Source organism: Haliotis rubra, unplaced genomic scaffold (assembly GCF_003918875.1).
Source record: "Haliotis rubra isolate DU_JTF1 unplaced genomic scaffold, ASM391887v1 Scf271, whole genome shotgun sequence".
NCBI classification, from domain to species: Eukaryota; Metazoa; Mollusca; class Gastropoda; order Lepetellida; family Haliotidae; genus Haliotis; species Haliotis rubra.
In genome coordinates, this window is record NW_025766792.1 from 394,699 (window position 1) to 414,665 (window position 19,967).

Here is a 19,967-nt window from a genome sequence, read left to right on the forward strand (position 1 = left end):
GTCGTCCTATCTGCTCGAGCGACCGAGCTACCCATACCCCTAGCCTCAGCCACCAGGACAAGATGCCACGGTGAGTACTCCTATATTACTCCATGTACGTTACGACAGTTATCGCACCTCTCACTCTCACTACCACCTGTTGACAAGCATATTAAGGGCTATGTACATGAAGTGACACCAGTCAATATCACCTCCTGTATGATATTGACATATATTCAGGACTTGACATTCCGGTACAGCTTACTATACCCTTACCATTAAAGGCACATATCTACTTCTATGTGCTGTTTACCAGAAATCTGTGGGTACACAGACCCGGTCAAGATAACCCATCACCTACTGACCGGTCCAGGCTTGCCTGTGACTGAAGCCTCTATCGCCGTGGCAACTGGTGGACAAACACTGATATGTGTGCCCTGAATGCTGATGTTGTTGAGATATGAGAGGGGTCACCACCATCAATGTAAGGGTATCCTGTTAGGGACTTACCTGTGAGGAGATAACTGTTTTTGTTTTTATTCACCTGAGATAAACCCTACATTGGGAAATGTGCTTTTTATGGTGAAATGTCAACAACATTTGAAGGATTTGGAGACATTTTCTTTAAATAGCATTTTCTACAGTGTTGTCTCCAGACAAAGCTGACTTATCTACAACTTTGTCCTGCACCATCACATTAAAGCAATACAGAGGTCAAAATTCTGTCTCCATGGCTTGTCAAAATTAACTTTGTTTGGTGAACTTTATTTTACAATACTTGCTGACCAGGATTTCCTACCACTGTTTATAATAATGTAATGATAATAATGTAATGATAATAATGTAATGATAATAATGAAATGATAATAATGTAATGATAATAATCTAATGATAATAATCTAATGGTAATCTAATGATAATAATCTAATGGTAATCTAATGATAATAATGTAATGATAATAATATAATAATAATGTAATGATAATAATAATAACCTAATGATAATGTAATGATAATAATGTAATGATAATAATCTAATGATAATATAATGATAATAATGTAATGATAATAATGTAATAATAATAATCTAATGATAATAATCCAATGTTAATTATGTGATGATAATAATCTAATGATAATCTAATGATAATAATCTAATGATAATAATCTAATGATAATAATGTAATGATAATAATCTAATGATAATAATCCAACGATAATTATGTGATGATAATTATGTGATGATAATAATCTAATGATAATAATGTAATGATAATAATCTAATGATAATAATGTAATGATAATAATCTAATGATAATAATCTAATGATAATAATCTAATGATAATAATGTAATAATAATAATCTAATGATACTAGTCAAACTGTAATCAGGGACACTTACATGTCAGGGTCAACTCAGTTTATAATAATCTCTCTTTTTTTCACTTTCAACAGTTTCTTTTCAACACGGCAACGGTCAATTTTTCAAAACTAAATTACAGCATTTAAATCATGTCAAGCTATGAAAGCAATGATACAACCACTCAAGACATTATCTTGGCATGCTGGGTTAATCCTTTTCAATTGTCATCAATGAACAGTTGTTAGAACTATAGAAAATAGTCCTGTTTATTAGCTCCAGATGGCTCTATGTGGCATACATCGGGGCCAATTCGCCAAACAGAATGAAAACTTCCAGTTGATGTTTATATATTTGTACCCAATAAGATGGCCTTGTATTTAACTGTAGTGAGTGAGTGAGTTTAGCTTTACACCGCTTTTAGCAATATTCCAGCAAAATCACAGCTGGTATTTAACTGTAAGGGCCAGTGAAGAGAAAGAGGTTTTTTATGCTTAGCTCTAAATTACTGTACTGCATTGTTACAGTAAAATGTTAAAATACCTCCAAATTTAAGAAATAAAAGAATCTTCAAAAGCATGCTTTTAACAAAATATTGTTGAATTGAACGTAAAATGCTAATGCAGCTCCTAAAATACCAATACGCGAAGTGATACGATGTTGTTTTCTTACCCCCTGGAAAAAAGTTTGACGAAAGCGTAACCCATGGATAAGACGACCCCCTTCTACAGACTGCTTTTTTTTTGGTCCTCAAAATTCGGCTTATGGACAGTCATATACGGTACCTAATCATTTTAAGAACATTCAAAATGTAATAATAATAATAATCTATGAATGATAATGAAGCTTATTTTCATACATTTCTGCCCATTTCTGTTGTAGTTTCAGTCAGCATGCCTCTGCTCACTGTGCACCAAAGTTTACAACTAAGCCAAGATTTCACAAAAATCTTTTCAAATTCCTACCAAGCAACTATGATACCTACAATATACGCCAACATACTACCACAAATGAATAGCTGTCGGAACACATTAGTATCTTCAAAGATAAAATCATAGGCATAAGTAATTTGAATAAACTTTTCGGATATATATCTATCATATCAAATACACCCTCTGCCCTAGGCTCCGATAGCTGATAGCTTGGACTCGGATTTTACTGCATATTTTACCATAACAAAAGTTACCGCCATCTTCCTAGGTGGTGAGATATTCCCCTCACACAATACCTAGTTTTTGAAGTAACGGTATGCAGCAAGCGTACACAAACAGACACCTGATCTCAAGCAGTGTTCTCCCGTTATAAGTTATTATCTTCCTCCGACCATGGAGTCTCCAGTGTACCAGGATCGAGTTACGCAGGACAATGCTGATAAAACCACTTTTAACAGTCACAATGTTCAAGCTGCATAGCCAGCCACTGGCCGTAACACAAACATTCATTTCCAGGGAGTACCACGTGAAATCGGAAACCCCTTCTTACTTAGCCCGGGTACTCATTTTGACACACATGATTACGGTTAGGGTCACATGACCTCACACTAGCATCAGGTTTAAATGCAGCAAACCAATCTTCTCAACCATAGATGTGGCTTATATGTCATGCTCACAGAAAATTCAAACATTTGAACATTTTTCTTTTAAAGACATATAGTTTGAGACAAACATCGCCTTGTACGTCAATAAGAGTCACTGGAAAATTTATGTGTTTTTCTTAAAACCTGGTGTAAAACCTTCGCATGGATATAAAACTGTGACACCTGATATGTCTTCAAACTTAACACGTTATTATGATTGGAGTTTTACAGTATACTGAGTGACAATAGGCCCAAATGACGCATCTTTGGAAAAAACAGATTGTGAAAAAATATCTTAGAAACTTGCAATAACACTGAAGATATTCTCCACAGACAATGACGAGTTTTGAAAAGTCATGTCACACACCCATCAACCAAATGTTAAAGATGAGCAAATTTCAAATGAACACCAGCAATAATCTCTCTGTTTTGGAGAAGCTATGAAGTTGACTCATCAGAAGGTTGGTGGTCTTCATGCAAGCCCTGGTCACAGATTGTCAGAAGATTGTGTTGGGAATGAAGGGACCCAGGGTACCTTTAGGCCTCAAGGGTATCTGAATCTAGGGATGCCCCAAATCTTGTAAAATTAGGGTTAGGACCACTTCAGGCCTCCTCAAGGATATCTGAATCTAGGGATGCCCCAAATCTTGTAACATTAGGGTTAGGACCACTTCAGGCCTCCTCAAGGATATCTGAATCTAGGGATGCCCCAAATCTTGTAACATTAGGGTTAGGACCACTTCAGGCCTCCTCAAGGGTATCTGAATCTAGGGATGCCCCAAATCTTGTAAAATTAGGGTTAGGACCACTTCAGGCCTCCTCAAGGATATCTGAATCTAGGGATGCCCCAAATCTTGTAACATTAGGGTTAGGACCACTTCAGGCCTCCTCAAGGGTATCTGAATCTAGTGATGCCCCAAATTTTGTAACATTAGGGTTAGGACCACTTCAGGCCTCCTCAAGGGTATCTGAATCTAGGGATGCCCCACATTTTGTAACATTAGGGTTAGGACCACTTCAGGCCTCCTCAAGGGTATCTGAATCTAGGGATGCCCCAAATCTTGTAACATTAGGGTTAGGACCACTTCAGGCCTCCTCAAGGGTATCTGAATCTAGGGATGCCCCAAATCTTGTAACATTAGGGTTAGGACCACTTCAGGCCTCCTCAGGGGTATCTGAATCTAGGGATGCCCCAAATCTTGTAACATTAGGGTTAGGACCACTTCAGGCCTCCTCAGGGGTATCTGAATCTAGGGATGCCCCAAATCTTGTAACATTAGGGTTAGGACCACTTCAGGCCTCCTCAAGGGTATCTGAATCTAGGGATGCCCCAAATCTTGTAACATTAGGGTTAGGACCACTTCAGGCCTCCTCAAGGGGTATCTGAATCTAGGGATGCCCTGAATCTAGGGATGCCCCAAATCTTGTAACATTAGGGTTAGGACCACTTCAGGCCTCCTCAAGGGTATCTGAATCTAGGGATGCCCCAAATCTTGTAACATTAGGGTTAGGACCACTTCAGGCCTCCTCAGGGGTATCTGAATCTAGGGATGCCCCAAATCTTGTAACATTAGGGTTAGGACCACTTCAAGCCTCAAGGCTATTTGAATCTAGGGATGCCCCAAATCTTGTAAAATTAGGGTAGGGACCACTTCAGGCCTCCTCAAGGGTATCTGAATCTAGGGATGCCCCAAATCTTGTAACATTAGGGTTAGGACCACTTCAAGCCTCAAGGCTATTTGAATCTAGGGATGCCCCAAATCTTGTAAAATTAGGGTAGGGACCACTTCAGGCCTCCTCAAGGGTATCTGAATCTAGGGATGCCCCAAATCTTGTAACATTAGGGTTAGGACCACTTCAAGGGTATCCTCTAGGGGCTATTTGAATCTAGGGATGCCCCAAATCTTGTAAAATTAGGGTAGGGACCACTTCAGGCCTCCTCAAGGGTATCTGAATCTAGGGATGCCCCAAATTTTGTAACATTTGGGTTAGGACCACTTCAGGCCTCCTCAAGGGTATCTGAATCTAGGGATGCCCCAAATCTTGTAACATTAGGGTTAGGACCACTTCAGGCCTCCTCAAGGGTATCTGAATCTAGGGATGCCCCAAATCTTGTAACATTAGGGTTAGGACCACTTCAGGCCTCCTCAAGGGTATCTGAATCTATGGATGCCCCAAATCTTGTAACATTCAAGACTCTCAGGCTTGACTCCAAACAATGGGATGACAGACAGAAAGTTGTGTCCGACTGTCATGAAGGTGTTTCAGCGTTCAGAGCGGTACCTTTGATTGTTGCCTGACTTACACTACTCACAAGAAGTTAGGAGCCACCTGACTTTAATATTAATAAATTTCGCCTGTCATGACACGGTGAGGTGAGGCGAGGCGAGGCGAGGCGAGCGAGGCGAGGTGAAATTGGGTTTAACGTTTAACGTGCTTGAGAATATTTCACTCATATGACGACGTTCATGCATGTGTATGTGCGGCTGCTTGTACTAGCCCTGACTTAAGCTGGTTTTATAGTGCTAGCCCACTGAGATACCATGCCGCAGGTAAGCATGAATACCCCACTCAGATACAGTATACTGACTCCGAGCCGACCATTCCTTGTTGTACCCATTAATGCCGAGCGCCAGGCAGGGACCAACAAGTACCATATTTTAATGTCTTTTGGTATGACGCAGTCGGTTGACACAAGTCGGGTATCAAACCCACGACCTTCCGCTCTCCGGACGAACGTTCATACCACTACACCACAGAGGCAGTCATCATGACATGAAGAAGTTTACTTCTGGAAATCCAAGTGACACAGTACTGACCTTTTCATCGTAGCTGCCAATGGCGAGGAACTGACTGGACGGAGACCACGCAATGTTCTTGATGCCAAGTGCAAAGTCATACGCTGTGTAGGTTGCTAGGCAACGCCCATCCAGAGAGTAGATTAGCATCTTGTACTGGAATTTACAAACAAAACATGATCCTCAGGCTTTTGAAAAATTGTTTAAATCATTCATATTTTATCAGAGTCATAGCACAACGATCGTATCATAAGACAAAACCCTTTGACCACTTAAAAACATGGTAAACATGTGAAATAGCTCAGTGACCTTGACCTCTGAATTCATGACCCCAGGATGGCCATTTTGTGTTTTTACCAGGTTTGTCAGGGATAACCGATATAACTGACCTTGAACACTGACAACATATCAGGAGTGAGAACAGTGCTTTAGCTAAATGTGCTTACCATAACTTAACATATTGCCAATTCATGGATAGGTTTTAATTGTAGTGCAAGAGTTTTCAACCAAGCACCATTATTATCTGAAGTCTGATTGTGAGGACACTGATCACACTCTTTCCCAAAGTCAAGCAGCAGGTTTTGCTGGGAAATTCAATAGAACGACAAGAGCATCTCACTAGCCACATCCTTCATTCTTCCGTTTGGCATATTCAAATTTCCTTTCTCTCTATTCCCGTCTACCACACTATATCCCCTGACTTCCTCACTATTCCTGTGACAACCACAGTATTCTCTTGTCTACCACACTATTCCCATGTCTACCAATCTCTTCCCTTAACTACCACACTATTCCCCTATCTACCACTCTATTCCCATGTCTACCAATCTCTTCCCTTAACTACCACAGTATTCTGTCTACCATACTATTCCCCTGTCTACCACACTATTCCCATGTCTACCAATCTCTTCCCTTAACTACCACTGTATTCTCATGTCTACCACCGTATTCTCCTGTCTACCACACTATTCCCATGTCTACCACACTATTCCCCTGTCTACCAATCTCTTCCCTTAACTACCACAATATTCACCTGTCTACCACACTATTCCCCTATCTACCAATCTCTTCCCTTAACTACCACAATATTCTCCTGTCTACCACACTATTCCCATGTCTACCAATCTCTTCCCTTAACTACCACAGTATTCTCATGTCTACCACACTATTCCCCTGTTTTCCAATCTCTTCCCTTGACTACCACAGTATTCTCATGTCTACCACACTATTCACCTGTCTACCAATCTCTTCCCTTGACTACCTCACTATTCCCCCGACTACCATACTATTCACCTGACTACCACATGATGTGCCATTTGAATTAGGACATCCAATGATCGAGAGAAATTCAAAACGCTTTTGAGCAGCTGAGCTGGATATTGGCGCTGTACCAATTTTAGTATAATAATATCGCCCCGGCTACCACTATTCTTTGACTACCACATTATCCCCCGACTACCACGCCATTCCCCAAATACCACACTATCCCCCTGACTACCCACTATTCCACCAACTACCTGACTACCCCCCCAATATCCCCCAACTACCCACTATCCCCTGACTACCCCCGACTACCCACAATCCCCTGACTACCCCACTATCCCACTACCGCCAATATCCCCTGACTACCCCCGACTACCCACTATCCCCTGACTATCCCTCCCCTGCCACCCGCTATCCCCTGACTACCCCCCGACTACCCAATATCCCCGACTACCCAATATCCCCATGACTACCCACTATCCGACTATCCCCAATATCCCCTGACTACCCACTATCCCCCGACTACCCACTATCCCCCAACTATCCCACTATCCCCGACTACCATGCCATCCCCCCGACTACCACCCCACCCCTACCCCGACTACCACACTATCCCCCGACTAGTACACCAGCCATATGAATGTTCCTTTAGAAGCTGTAATGGCCTCCTCCCTTGTCTCCGTGACACGAGACATAGCTTGAGATAACTCTTCTCCCCGGAGATCAGATAAATGTACCCTGGTATATCTACAGAACAATACAGGCTGATTTCACATGACCTTTGAACCTATCTATATCTACCCGATTCTATAGTTGATAGTTGCGTTCTGTGATCTTTCTTTATCAGAAACTTAACATGCTCAGCTACTCCACTGAGAGACAGGGCAAACTGGGAAAATCACATTTCTATGAAGTTTGATGGGGAGAAATAGTTCATTCACGTTTCACGCGAGATAATGCCAGGCTGGGTACCCACAACCAACTCTTATCATCATTCGGTCTACAGAGCTTCCAGTCTCTAAGATGTAGGGATGCAACTATTTATATCAGACAACTTTCTTCAAAGAAATACTTTGCACATATTAGACAGCTGTTCTAGGAAATAAATTAAGTGGAAAAAATGAACAAGTACAACACCATTAGTTCATCCTAAGATCTACACTATCACTGACGCTCTCCACTCTCTAATGAGAAAACTGGCAAAGTAGATTGAAGACACACCAGATAAACGGACCTAAACTTAACGAACAGCAGCAACATGTTTAATGAATACATTTTCTCCATGAGCAGTCATCAGAAACAGAAAGCCCAGTAATCAATGTCTGTGAACAACTTGAAATACAATTATTACCTATTACCCCAACATATTCTAATTATGCTACTACAAAAGTCAGTGATGTATAAAGTTCCTCTGGTGATACAGTTTTCAAAATCAGTTCATTCTGTGTAAAACTCAACTGTGTCCCAACTGAAATAAGTCAATTCTTGTCATGCGCGAACTGCTTTGCAATTAATGTTTTTGATTGACTCTATTTCTTGATAGGGTAATACAACTCATCAAATCCAAGCATTCACTAATTGTAGTTTTCAATGGTTGCCATAATAGAGAAAAGTCACATCAAAATAATTGACAAATTTGATTATATTCAAGCAACTGTACACAATGACTATTGACAACAACCTATGACTGCATTAAAAAAAATTTATACTTGACAAGTGAATCAGTGCATGTACGCTTGAATGCTACTTTCACCAGTGGTCTGGTGACATCAGGCTACTAACATCTGAGGAGCGAGTGAGTGAGTTTAGTTTTACACTGCTTTTAGCAACATTCCAGCAATATCATGGCTGGGGACACAAGAAATGGGGTTCACACATTGTACCCATGTGGGGAATCGATCCCAGTCTTCAGCACGACGAGCGAACTCTTTAACCACTAGGCTACCCCACCGCCCCTCTAAGGGGGAATGTGGCAGAGGAATCTGCCTTTTAGCCAAAAAATCACAAACTTGTGTTTTCCACACATATGACCGACATTGGAGCGAGCCACTCACTCAGCACGTACAGCAACTAGTTTCTTTTATTCCAGAGTTACGCCAGTGATATTCTGTCTCTCATTTATTCTGAAATGCATAATATTTTATTTATTTGTTTGTTGCTTAATGAAACACTCTCGACATGTTACTGCAGTACGTCGCTAATCGAGGACCAGACAATCCAGTGACCCACAATATCCCACTGCCACCTTTATGTCAGTTTCTCTAGTCTAGTTCCCATCAGCAAGCATATTTCTTATTTACAGTCAGTGTAGAGTCCTTATTCTGTGGCAGTTTATAAACTTCACTGTAACTGTACACTGTAGACATATTGAAACATCTCTCGGCATGAAGCAATGAATTGCTGCGCATTTGTCATAAATTCACAAAAGCTCTAATAAGTAGATTTTCAATCATACACCTCCACTAATAAAATCTAAACTTTCATAAATTTCAAAAGTTCGACTTGGTTCTGTTTTAACACGTTGATACAGCAGCTGGCATTACAAGATTTGTTAGTGAACAAAGACGTACAGCATCTTTCGAAATGACGACACAAATGGCCTGGCTTATATAAAAGACTCTCCAGAAATTCTAATTACATCCCTTTATCTGAAAACCAACCCCTCTCCAGACAAGCTATAAACTTTTCCTCATCAATTAAATCAGACACTGCTCACAGAAAATGACCCCACACAGCTGACTGAATCATTTTGCAAAGACAAATCTGAATAGGTGGAATTATAACACAAGACATCTTGGAGGGCTAGCGGAACCAACTTCCTCGAAACTGACGCTGAAGAAGATTACAGAACCAACGAAGCACAACAAATGTGCAGATCACTCAACCAGGACCTGTACAATAACAACCTCCAGTTTTAACACTCTCCGACTCGTCCCTTGAAAGCAAGTTGGGGGGAGAGACTGGGATGACCGCAGGGGCTCATCTGACCAGTGGCTTACACACTTGTCTTTATCCTTAATTACAGGTGCTGACCCTATCTACACACAAAGCAGGATTTCTTCTCCGTCCATCTCACCTGGTTGCCATAGCAACCACAAAGTTTGACAGCTGATGTTTTGAAACCAGTGGACTTATCCTCTAGATCATCCGTCCTTCTATCGTCACTGCCCTATGTACAAGATGGCCACGTATACATTTAACCCTGGATGCAGGTGAGCCTCAGCTTTGTGTGGATTTGTTTACATGTGTCAACAACAGGAAGAGCAGGTATACCTACCTGTAGTGCCAGGGTAGCACCTGTGGAGGTGGGGGCTGGCCATGTTGGGAGGGGACATCACCGGGTACAGCTATGGTGGAGTGGTGGGGAGGTGTGTGTCCATGTGGGTACACGCAAAGGGTGTAATTGGGGTGTGTTATGGGGTGGGGGGTTTGGACCTAGCATTATTGCAGTGTGTGTTTTGTAGGGATGCCACGATGCATCGATACTTTCTTTAAGACAATACAATTATCGATACATTCAAAACTGTATCGATATTTAGTTTTGAAAGTATCGGTTTAAATATATGTATCGTTTACATTTTGCAATTGTACCATGTTTTTTTATGTTATGAGAGTAATAAATGATTATTTTTCATGCACAAAGATGGGAAATTAGAACTTTTTAATCTCTGAGAATAAAAAATGTTGATCTTTTCATGGAAAATTATAAAATATGTAATATTAATGTTCAAAATGTAACTAAATTTATGCAATAATGCTACGAAAATAGGTATTGTGCTCTGTATTGAATCGTGACATGGGTATCGTGATGGAAGCATTATTTAGGTGTTGTGGGTTGGGGGGGCGGTATTATCTGGGTGTGTCATTTGGGCTATCTGGGTGCGCTGTGTGAGAGTGGTGGAGGTAACATTATTTGGGTGTCATGTGAGTAATTTGGGTGTGTCAAGTGGGTTATTTGGGTGTGTCACGTGGGTTATTTGGGTGTGTCACGTGGGTTATTTGGGTGTGTCACGTGGGTTATTTGGGTGTGTCACGTGGGTTATTTGGGTGTGTCATGTGGGTTATTTGGGTGTGTCACATGGGTTATTTTCGGTGTGTCGTGTGGGTTATTTGGGTGTGGCATGGGTTATTTGGGTGTGTCGTGTAGGTTATTTGGGTGTGTCACATGGGTTATTTGGGTGTGTTATTTGGGTGTGTCATGTGGGTTATTTGGGTGTCATGTGGGTGGGGTGGAGGGACATATTGTGTACCCATTTTAGTATGTTGTTACGTTTAGGGTACAACATGATTTCAGTATGTACCCATATAAGTATATTGCTATGTTTGGGGTACGACATGATTTCAGCAGGTACACATATAAGCATATCGTTATCATTGGTGTACAACATGATTTCAATATGTACACATATAAGCATATTGGTAAGAGAGAGAGAGACACACCAGAAATGGGCTTCACACATTCTGCTCACTCGTAGAATCGAAGCCAGGTCTACAGCGGGACGAGTGAACACTTTAACCACTAGGCTACCCCACTGCCCGAACCCATATAAGCATATTGTCATGTTTGGGGTACGACATGATTTTAGTATGTACCCATATAAGCATATCGTTATGTTTGGGGTACGACATGATTTTAGTATGTACCCATATAAGCAGGGTATGAAACTCCCAAAAATTTCAGCCAGACCACAGGACTGGTTAGATTAAAAACTTGTCAGCCCTGACCAAAACTTACCTGACCATAAAATATCTTCATATACATGTCTAAATTTTAACCCGACCGTCGGGCAGGTGAATTTGAGAATCTGGCAGTCCGTGTTGAAAATAACCTGTCCCGGGCAGACGGGCAGGCCGGTACTTTGAACGCTGATATAAGAATATCATTATATTTGGGGTTCATGATATCAGTACGTACCCATATAAGAATATTGTTATGTTTGACAGCTCTGTGTGTGTTGTGTTGTGTTGTGTTTGTGTGTGTTTTGTGTCTGTGTTTGTTTTGTTTTTTTGTTTTTGGTTTTGTTTTGTTGTTGTTGGGGTTTTTTTTGTGTGTGTGTGTGAGTGTGAGTGAGTGTGAGACTGACATCCTTATTTAGGTGATGACCTCGTTAAGCTCGGTTTACAAGTGCAGTACTGCTTGAGTGGTGCATGTAATTACGTCGTTGACATATCTATAAACGTCTGACTGATACTATCTAATCCCCCCAATAGCAGTTATCTAAGTCGCTGTTAACTCTGACACAGTGAGGTAATCAACAGATCTGTGCTGGATGTCGTTACACTAACCTAATCCAATCTATCAGTCGTACCTACACAGACAACATAATTAACATATCTGTGACATGGCATGACACTATCAAGTTAACGAGGGCATTAATTAGTTACAATACTTCATTACACCATCAGGATTAGCTAGTTCATTAGTTGTCAGGCATATGTAGCCTCTCCAGACCTGTACCTGCTCAGAGACCGACAACTGGTAGTAAAACTTTCACAACTCACATAAATATACAAGATTTATTGACTTCACAGAGTTCTTGAGTCCATAGACGAAGAATTTAACACCTAAGTTTAGTATCTGAGTGATCGAAATATCACTTTTGGTTTCTTCATGCACAGTTTAATAATGACACAACCTATTACAGATTCAAACACTCTCGAAGAACATGTATATCAGTTACAAAGTCAAGAGCAAAACCTGCAGTTGACAATCTCAGTTCATCAAAGTCAAATGCATACATCAATACACAAAGTGCTATACGCTAAGATCACCAAGTGTACAATAAGTGCCACTTGAAGGACCCCCACCCAGGCTGCCACGGGGGATATATGATAGAACATATTTACAACCTGAAAAAAGAACCTTCCTCTTTGATGTTATATTCTCGGGGAAATGTCTCCGTGTTTGTGGTTCACGTCTGCTTCTGCTACCAAAGCTGTCCAGCTGATATAGATCATCCACATCCTTCATGTAACTCGTCTTTTCTTGTTTTTGTAGCTCACTTTACAAACATGAATATCATGAATAACTAATACCATCGGATGTGCCAGCATTTTACCCTTGAAGTTTACATAAAAGTAATAATTAACAAATGATTAAACCAAACAATACATTGCTGACTGTAACAGACAAACATGTGCTTCTTGACAAGTTGTTGTGGCATGGCCAGGGAAACAAACCGTCAATACATATTCAAGCTGAATAGCTGTGTGTCACTGATTCTGGAGTACGAGGCAAGTACTCAGCCATCCCACTGGGGCTGTGATTAGGTGTCACCCCACCCCCATACACCCACCCCCCACCCTGAGGCGCAATTGACACGAGGTAATCACACTTCATGTCTATACATTGTGAGCATAATGTGATACATTCCCCATGTTACCTCCAGGAAACAACCCCCACCCCCATACACCACCCCTATCTCCCAACCCACCTCCCCATACACCAGCCAGTGTCTCCCACCCACCCCTGGGGACACACAAGGGAATCACTTCATGTCTATACATTGCTAGCATAACCTGATGCATCCCCATGTTACCTCCAGGAAACAACCCCACCCTCCATATACCCACCCCCCACACACCCCCATGTCTCCCACCACCCCATGTCTCCCACCCACCCCTGGGGGCACACAAGGGCATCACTTCATGTCTATACATTGCAAGCATAACCTGATACATCCCTCATATTACCTCAACTAGGTCAGAGTCTAGCAGTTCAGCAAGTCACACACAGGTGATAATTAACACCTCCTAAACATTATGTCTTCAGTTACATTGTGGCCTGTTGTAATGACCAATCATACTGCATACTTTCCATGGTGAATTAGCAGTGTGAAACGAAGCACTTTTATAATACCAAATCTAGTGTTTGGAACGTAAGTAACTATTTTCATAATTTCTGGACTTGGATAACATTAACAATTTATATTTGTCCATTATGACAGAAATGGATCAAATCTAGAGATTTAGCTGTATACAAATGGTCCCGTCTGCATGGCCACAACAGTAAGCCTTAAGATAAGAAGCCAGCATTGAACAAGCTTTACACAATGTCCATGCAGAGATTTGAACCAAGATTTATTGTGAGGCAGGCAAACACACTATTCAAGGGGCTAGTACTAAAAAGCTTTATGTTTGGTCTGTGGGAGTTTTTGTCCATGCACAGGCTTAAACACTGACCTACAGTTGGTGCCAGGCTAACACAAGACCCTTAGGACTACTTAGTTTGTGTTATTGACGTCAAGTGAAACTTACATTGTAATTATCTCAAACAGGCACGTTTTGTATAACATTGTAAATATTCAAATCAGTTCTGACATCACTCCATAGACAGTTGTGTCCCGTAAACCCAGTGAACAATCATTGCTGTTATTAAACTATTAAGGATGTGCAGGATTTGAGCAGTTAGCTTTTCTAAAATGATTAAAATTTCATTTTAACACAGTTCCAAAGAATGTCCATACAGACAAATATTCCCCTCTGCAGTACTTCCCATTGGTTGTAGAGCAGGAATGACAGGTGTGTAAAACATTCACAACTATATAATGTCCAATTCACTGACTCGCTGATCAGGACATTCCCCTGTTACATGCTCTCATGAAGAGGTGGTCAGATCTTCACAGAGATGCACCCTGCAGCAACAACATACAAGTCTGAGAGGGAACTGTAACTTACACTGACAGGCGACTCCCACACACCCAGAACACGGCCATCAGGAGACCACTTCAACCCTGCCAGATCTTCTGTGTCCGTATCAAAATGCTGCGATGTACAAAGACGATAAATCGAGTTAATGACAAAATATTTCACTCTGACCATATTGTTAATCACCCATTGCAGATTTTATCTTATTTTGTCAATTGTAGATACATGTATGTAGAACCATGATAATTTGGTGTAATAAAGCATTGTAGAAGTTAAGGGAAGCCTGTGTACAGATTTTTACTAAACAAATGCAAGGCACTTGAAGTTAAAAGCGAGGAACTTGTACATTTTAGCAGAAAAGTGTGGTCCCTTTCCGTTCAACATAACTGTAGTTTATTGTATTTTGAATACAAAGAGTAATATTATTGGTTTGGTTTGGGAGTAATTAATGGTCTTTTCATAGCATTTTCAAGACAAATGTTGACTTTAGGCCTCTTCAAGCCCTATGGAGATATAAAAAGTCAGGGTGTTCTTTCCCTTCCTGTTGGCCTATTTCAGTATTTTCATCACTAAATATATCATTCCACATTTGTAAAACTCTAGATCATTAGACAAGAGTCATCAGAAGATGAAAAATCTCCCTGGCCCCAACAAATTTGAAAGAACAAATCATCGGACAGTTACTTAAAGCATAACTTGATTTTTTGGTCTCAGTCCAAATTGTTTCCATGGAAACCAAGAAAAATAAAATGACAAAAATCTGCAAATAGCAAAAGGCACCACTTTAGGTTCTGTTTGATATATCTACCAAGTTTTGTTGAAAGATATTGAACAGTTTTTGAGTTGTGCTCCAGAAACCAAGCCCACCCCTCCCTTTTGAGGCTAAGTATAAATCGTTTCCATGGAAATCAAGACAAGAGTAATCAGAAGATGACAAATGCCCCCCCGGCCCCCACATATTTGAAAGAACAAATCATCTGACAGTTACTGAAACTCCAACTTGAATTTTTTTAGACTAAGTCGTTTCCATGGAAATCATGAAAAGTATAAATGCCAAAAATCTGTAAACAACAAAAGGCACCACTTCAAGATCTGTTTGATATGTCTGCCAAGCCTTGTAGAAAGATATTGATAAGGTTTTCAAGTTGTGCTCCGGAAACGAAACCTACGCCTCCCTTTTAAGACTAAGTCTGAATCGTTTCAAGGAAAACGAGAAAAATAAAAATGATGAAAATCTGTAAATAACAAAAACAGATCTTGAAGTGGTGTAAATAGAACCACTTCAAGATCTGTTTCATATATCTGAAATACATGACGGGAGGATAAAACTATATGCCTACATATTTAAATACTTTATCTTCCTTATACATGTGGTGTGATGCTCACCTTGACCAGTTCCCACGTGCTGCAGGCAAAGATACTGACGTAGTCCTTGCAGTCCCGTCTCTCAGCTAGCGCCATGTACTTCCCGCCATAGCTAAAGTCTACACCTGAATCATACAGTGGACAAACACTACCTTTCTGTCATACCAGCAGCAGCAGATCAGTGGAACACAGACGCAGATGAAATATAATATGATGAAATTAATGGGTATTACCGACTTTTACCGAAAATCTGAACAAGCCTACCTTTTTCACATTGTTTGGGGTATCGGATGTATGACACGGACTTGGTAACGAGAGACCACACAGTGATTCGAAGCTACAAAACAAACAAAACATTTCTACAGTCATTTTCTTAACTTGCAGTTTGGGGCAGGTAACTGAAAGAAAATAATTTCTAAGATTCTAAAAATTATCTAATCAAAACAAACTCGGTCATAACGGACACTGGCCGATGTTATGGAGAGGTATTCATGTTTGCTGTCACAGCTTCTGACTGAAGGAGCACCAAAGTTGTATAGTTAGGGTTATGACAAGCTAACATACACAATTAATGTTAGCCTGCTAGTCTGTGACTGGTAACATTCATAAAGGGCTAGTGACATTTCCTTGTGGACTAGTTACCACTTTTTACCAGGTAGACTGCTACTCTGTAGCAGATTATTTCTGCTGATTTGAGAAAACAGAACTATATTCCTACCCTGCCCCTTTATTTCCATGCTTAATTTCTACATTATCTGAAAGACAACTCTTGCATATGTCACGACATTGTGTTCATTCAGAGCATTGTTTGCATACTTGAGATTACACTTTTTCTGTCAAGAACAGGTTCGAGTATTTTTTTAGTTGAGACCCATCTGGGATTCAAACCCACACTCTCTTCAGAATTCTTACATTTTAATACCCACAATCTACTGAATGTATAACTGGAAACACCTGTTACTAAACTGCACGACTCTAGCTGGAACATACTCACAAATAGCAACTAAACAATCTGGGACAAGCATAGACATTGATAAGTATACAAAACCTTCAACTGACACTAATCCGTCAAAAGACTTAGCATTTTTTATAACATCTCAACTAAGGTAAAATTATACAAAGCATCCCCGTGAAAAAATTCCATAAATCATATCAATATGCATCTCATGCCAATTCATGCCACCGTGTCGGGGTAGCAGTGTCACGTCACGCCCATGTGTTACACACTACAGGAAGCTATCACGTATTCATATAGCATTCCCTGGAAAGGGACTGATTATCAAGGAAGGGGGAAGGGCTCTGTTATAATACAAGGCCCTTGTCATGGGGAGGGGCCCTCGTCATGTTTACTGCCTGTCATGAGGTAAATGGCGTTCAAGTTATAGTTCATTACCATACGGTACTAAAATGTGATCCCTTCGGAATAAGTCGTCTTTCGAAATGATTTTTTCATTTTCATTTTCACTTGTCAGGGAAAATGATCAGGTAAAAGGTTTCTATCTGCCTAGTGAAAAGGTGGAAGTCCACAAGGAAATGGCACCAGCCCTTCATTAATTCACTAGTTTCAGAGTTGGGGGCTTATGTTAATTTGGAAATAACATTGATACTTGTTTTGAAAGTATAGTAATCAGCTGCAGCTTTGGAACAATAAATGTGTTGTTATTCGAACACCAAAGTGCATATGCCCCTTCCAGCTGACCAGTCCTTGTTCCACCCCATACATGCCAAGCATCAGGCAGGGTGACAACAAGTACCACTCTCAGATACATTAATATTACTCCCAGCTGACCAGTCCTTGTTCCACCCCATACATGCCAAGCATCAGGCAGGGTGACAACAAGTACCACTCTCAGATACATTAATATTACACCGAGCTGACCAGTCCTTGTTCCACCCCATACATGCCAAGCACCAGGCAGGGTGACAACAAGTACCACTCTCAGATACATTAATATTACACCCAGCTGGCCAGTCCTTGTTCCACCCCATACATGCCAAGCATCAGGCAGGGTGACAACAAATACCACTCTCAGATACATTAATATTACACCCAGCTGACCAGTCCTTGTTCCACCCCATACATGTCAAGCATCAGGCAGGGTGACAACAAGTACCACTCTCAGATACATTAATATTACACCCAGCTGACCAGTCCTTGTTCCACCCCATTAATGCCAAGCATCAGGCAGGGTGACAACAAGTACCACTCTCAGATACATTAATATTACACCGAGCTGACCAGTCCTTGTTCCACCCCATACATGCGAAGCATCAGGCAGGGTGACAACAAGTACCATTCTCAGATACATTAATATTACTCCCAGCTGACCAGTCCTTGTTCCACCCCATACATGCCAAGCTTCAGGCATGGTGACAAGAAGTACCAGGGCATAGACCTACCTCAGAAATAAAATATTACTTTTAACACATATACGGTTTTACTGGCAGATTTATGGTAATAAAAACTATTATAAGGAAATGAAGACACACTCATGCTTGGATGCAACAATTTCATCCAAAGCTATTGATACAACCAAAGTTGAAGTTGCTGGGTAGCGGAAACATGAAATCTACTTAATCAATTTAATGGTTGTATTTCATTAAGAAAAACCTTTCAGACAGAAAGATCACAAGGTCTGTGATAGATTTCAACTGGATCAGCAGTTAGATCATGACTTTTATCATGGCATTTATTTCAAACCAGTGTGTGATCAAATAATTTTGCCATCTGACAGATATTTCTTTCCCAGTTCCAACCCAGTTTAACGAAGTAAGGGAGCCAGGTAGTGAATTATTCCATCATCAAAGACTGACCAATCCAAGTGCTTGCTACTGCTACACATACAACTGAAGACATTCCATCACCGATCGTGCCAGACCTCTCTCAAACTTGGTCCAATCAATAAATTACCATCAAAAAATTGACATTAGCCAATCAGAAAGCAGCATTCTCATGCTCTTTGGTTTAACTTTCTAACTTTCAGGCTATACTTCAGGCTAAACTTTTCAATATATCTATAAAGCTCTTAATTGAAAATATGAAAACTTAGTGATTACACAACGCCATTTAGAAAGTGGTCAACTGTAACAAATGTTATACTTGGGATTACACTTTCTCAGTAAAGTACAGATTCTAGTACTTTTGTTGGGTTGAGTTCCATCTGGGATTCGAATCCACACCCTCAGAATCAGGCACACAAAGTCAGCCGCCTAACCCACTCAGCTACCGCGACTTCCACTTGAGGAAGTGTAATCACAAATAGAACATATGTTACATGAAGACTTAGTGACTGTATGAACACACTTTCAATGAGCAATGATTATATAGAGGTACTTTACATGGCCAAAGATTATATAGAGGTACTTTTCAAGGCCAAAGATTATATAGAAGTAATTCTCAAGGCCAAAGATTATATAGAAGTAATTTCCAAGGGCAATAATTATAAATAGAAGTACTTTCCATGTCCAATGATTATATGGAGGTACTTTCCATGGCCAATGATTATATGGAGGTACTTTATTTTCCATGCCATGGCCAATGATTATATGGAGGTACTTTCCATGGCCAATGATTATATGGAGGTACTTTACATGGCCAATGATTATATGGAGGTACTTTCCATGGCCAATGATTATATGGAGGTACTTTACATGGCCAATGATTATATGGAGGTACTTTCCATGGCCAATGCCAATGATTATATGGAGAGGTACTTTCCACTTTACATGGCCAATGATTATATGGAGGTAATTTCCATGGCCAATGATTATATGGAGGTACTTTACATGGCCAATGATTATATGGAGGTACTTTCCATGGCCAATGATTATATAGAGGTACTTCAACTGGCCATGGCAAATGATTATATAGAGGTACTTTACATGGCAAATGATTATATGGAGGTACTTTCCATGGCAAATGATTATATAGAGGTACTTTCCATGGCCAATGATTATATGGAGGTACTTTCCATGGCCAA

At 40.5% G+C, this 19,967-nt stretch overlaps 1 protein-coding gene across 7 annotated transcripts in view; it reads left to right on the forward strand.

The window, feature by feature from the left end:
• LOC124280663 (cellular tumor antigen p53-like) overlaps positions 1–19,967 on the forward strand; it is a 58,937-nt gene continuing 38,970 nt past the window's right edge. For 2 of the 7 annotated variants that reach the window (XM_046716643.1, XM_046716645.1), the window contains exons 1-2: positions 1–70; positions 10,001–10,187. In XM_046716643.1, the coding sequence (XP_046572599.1) occupies positions 10,147–10,187 (41 nt within the window). In that variant the 5' untranslated portion in view covers positions 1–70; positions 10,001–10,146. Of the gene's footprint in view, positions 71–9,915; positions 10,188–19,967 lie in introns of those variants that run through there. The other 5 variants (XM_046716648.1, XM_046716649.1, XM_046716646.1 and 2 more) reach the window with 4 other exon arrangements.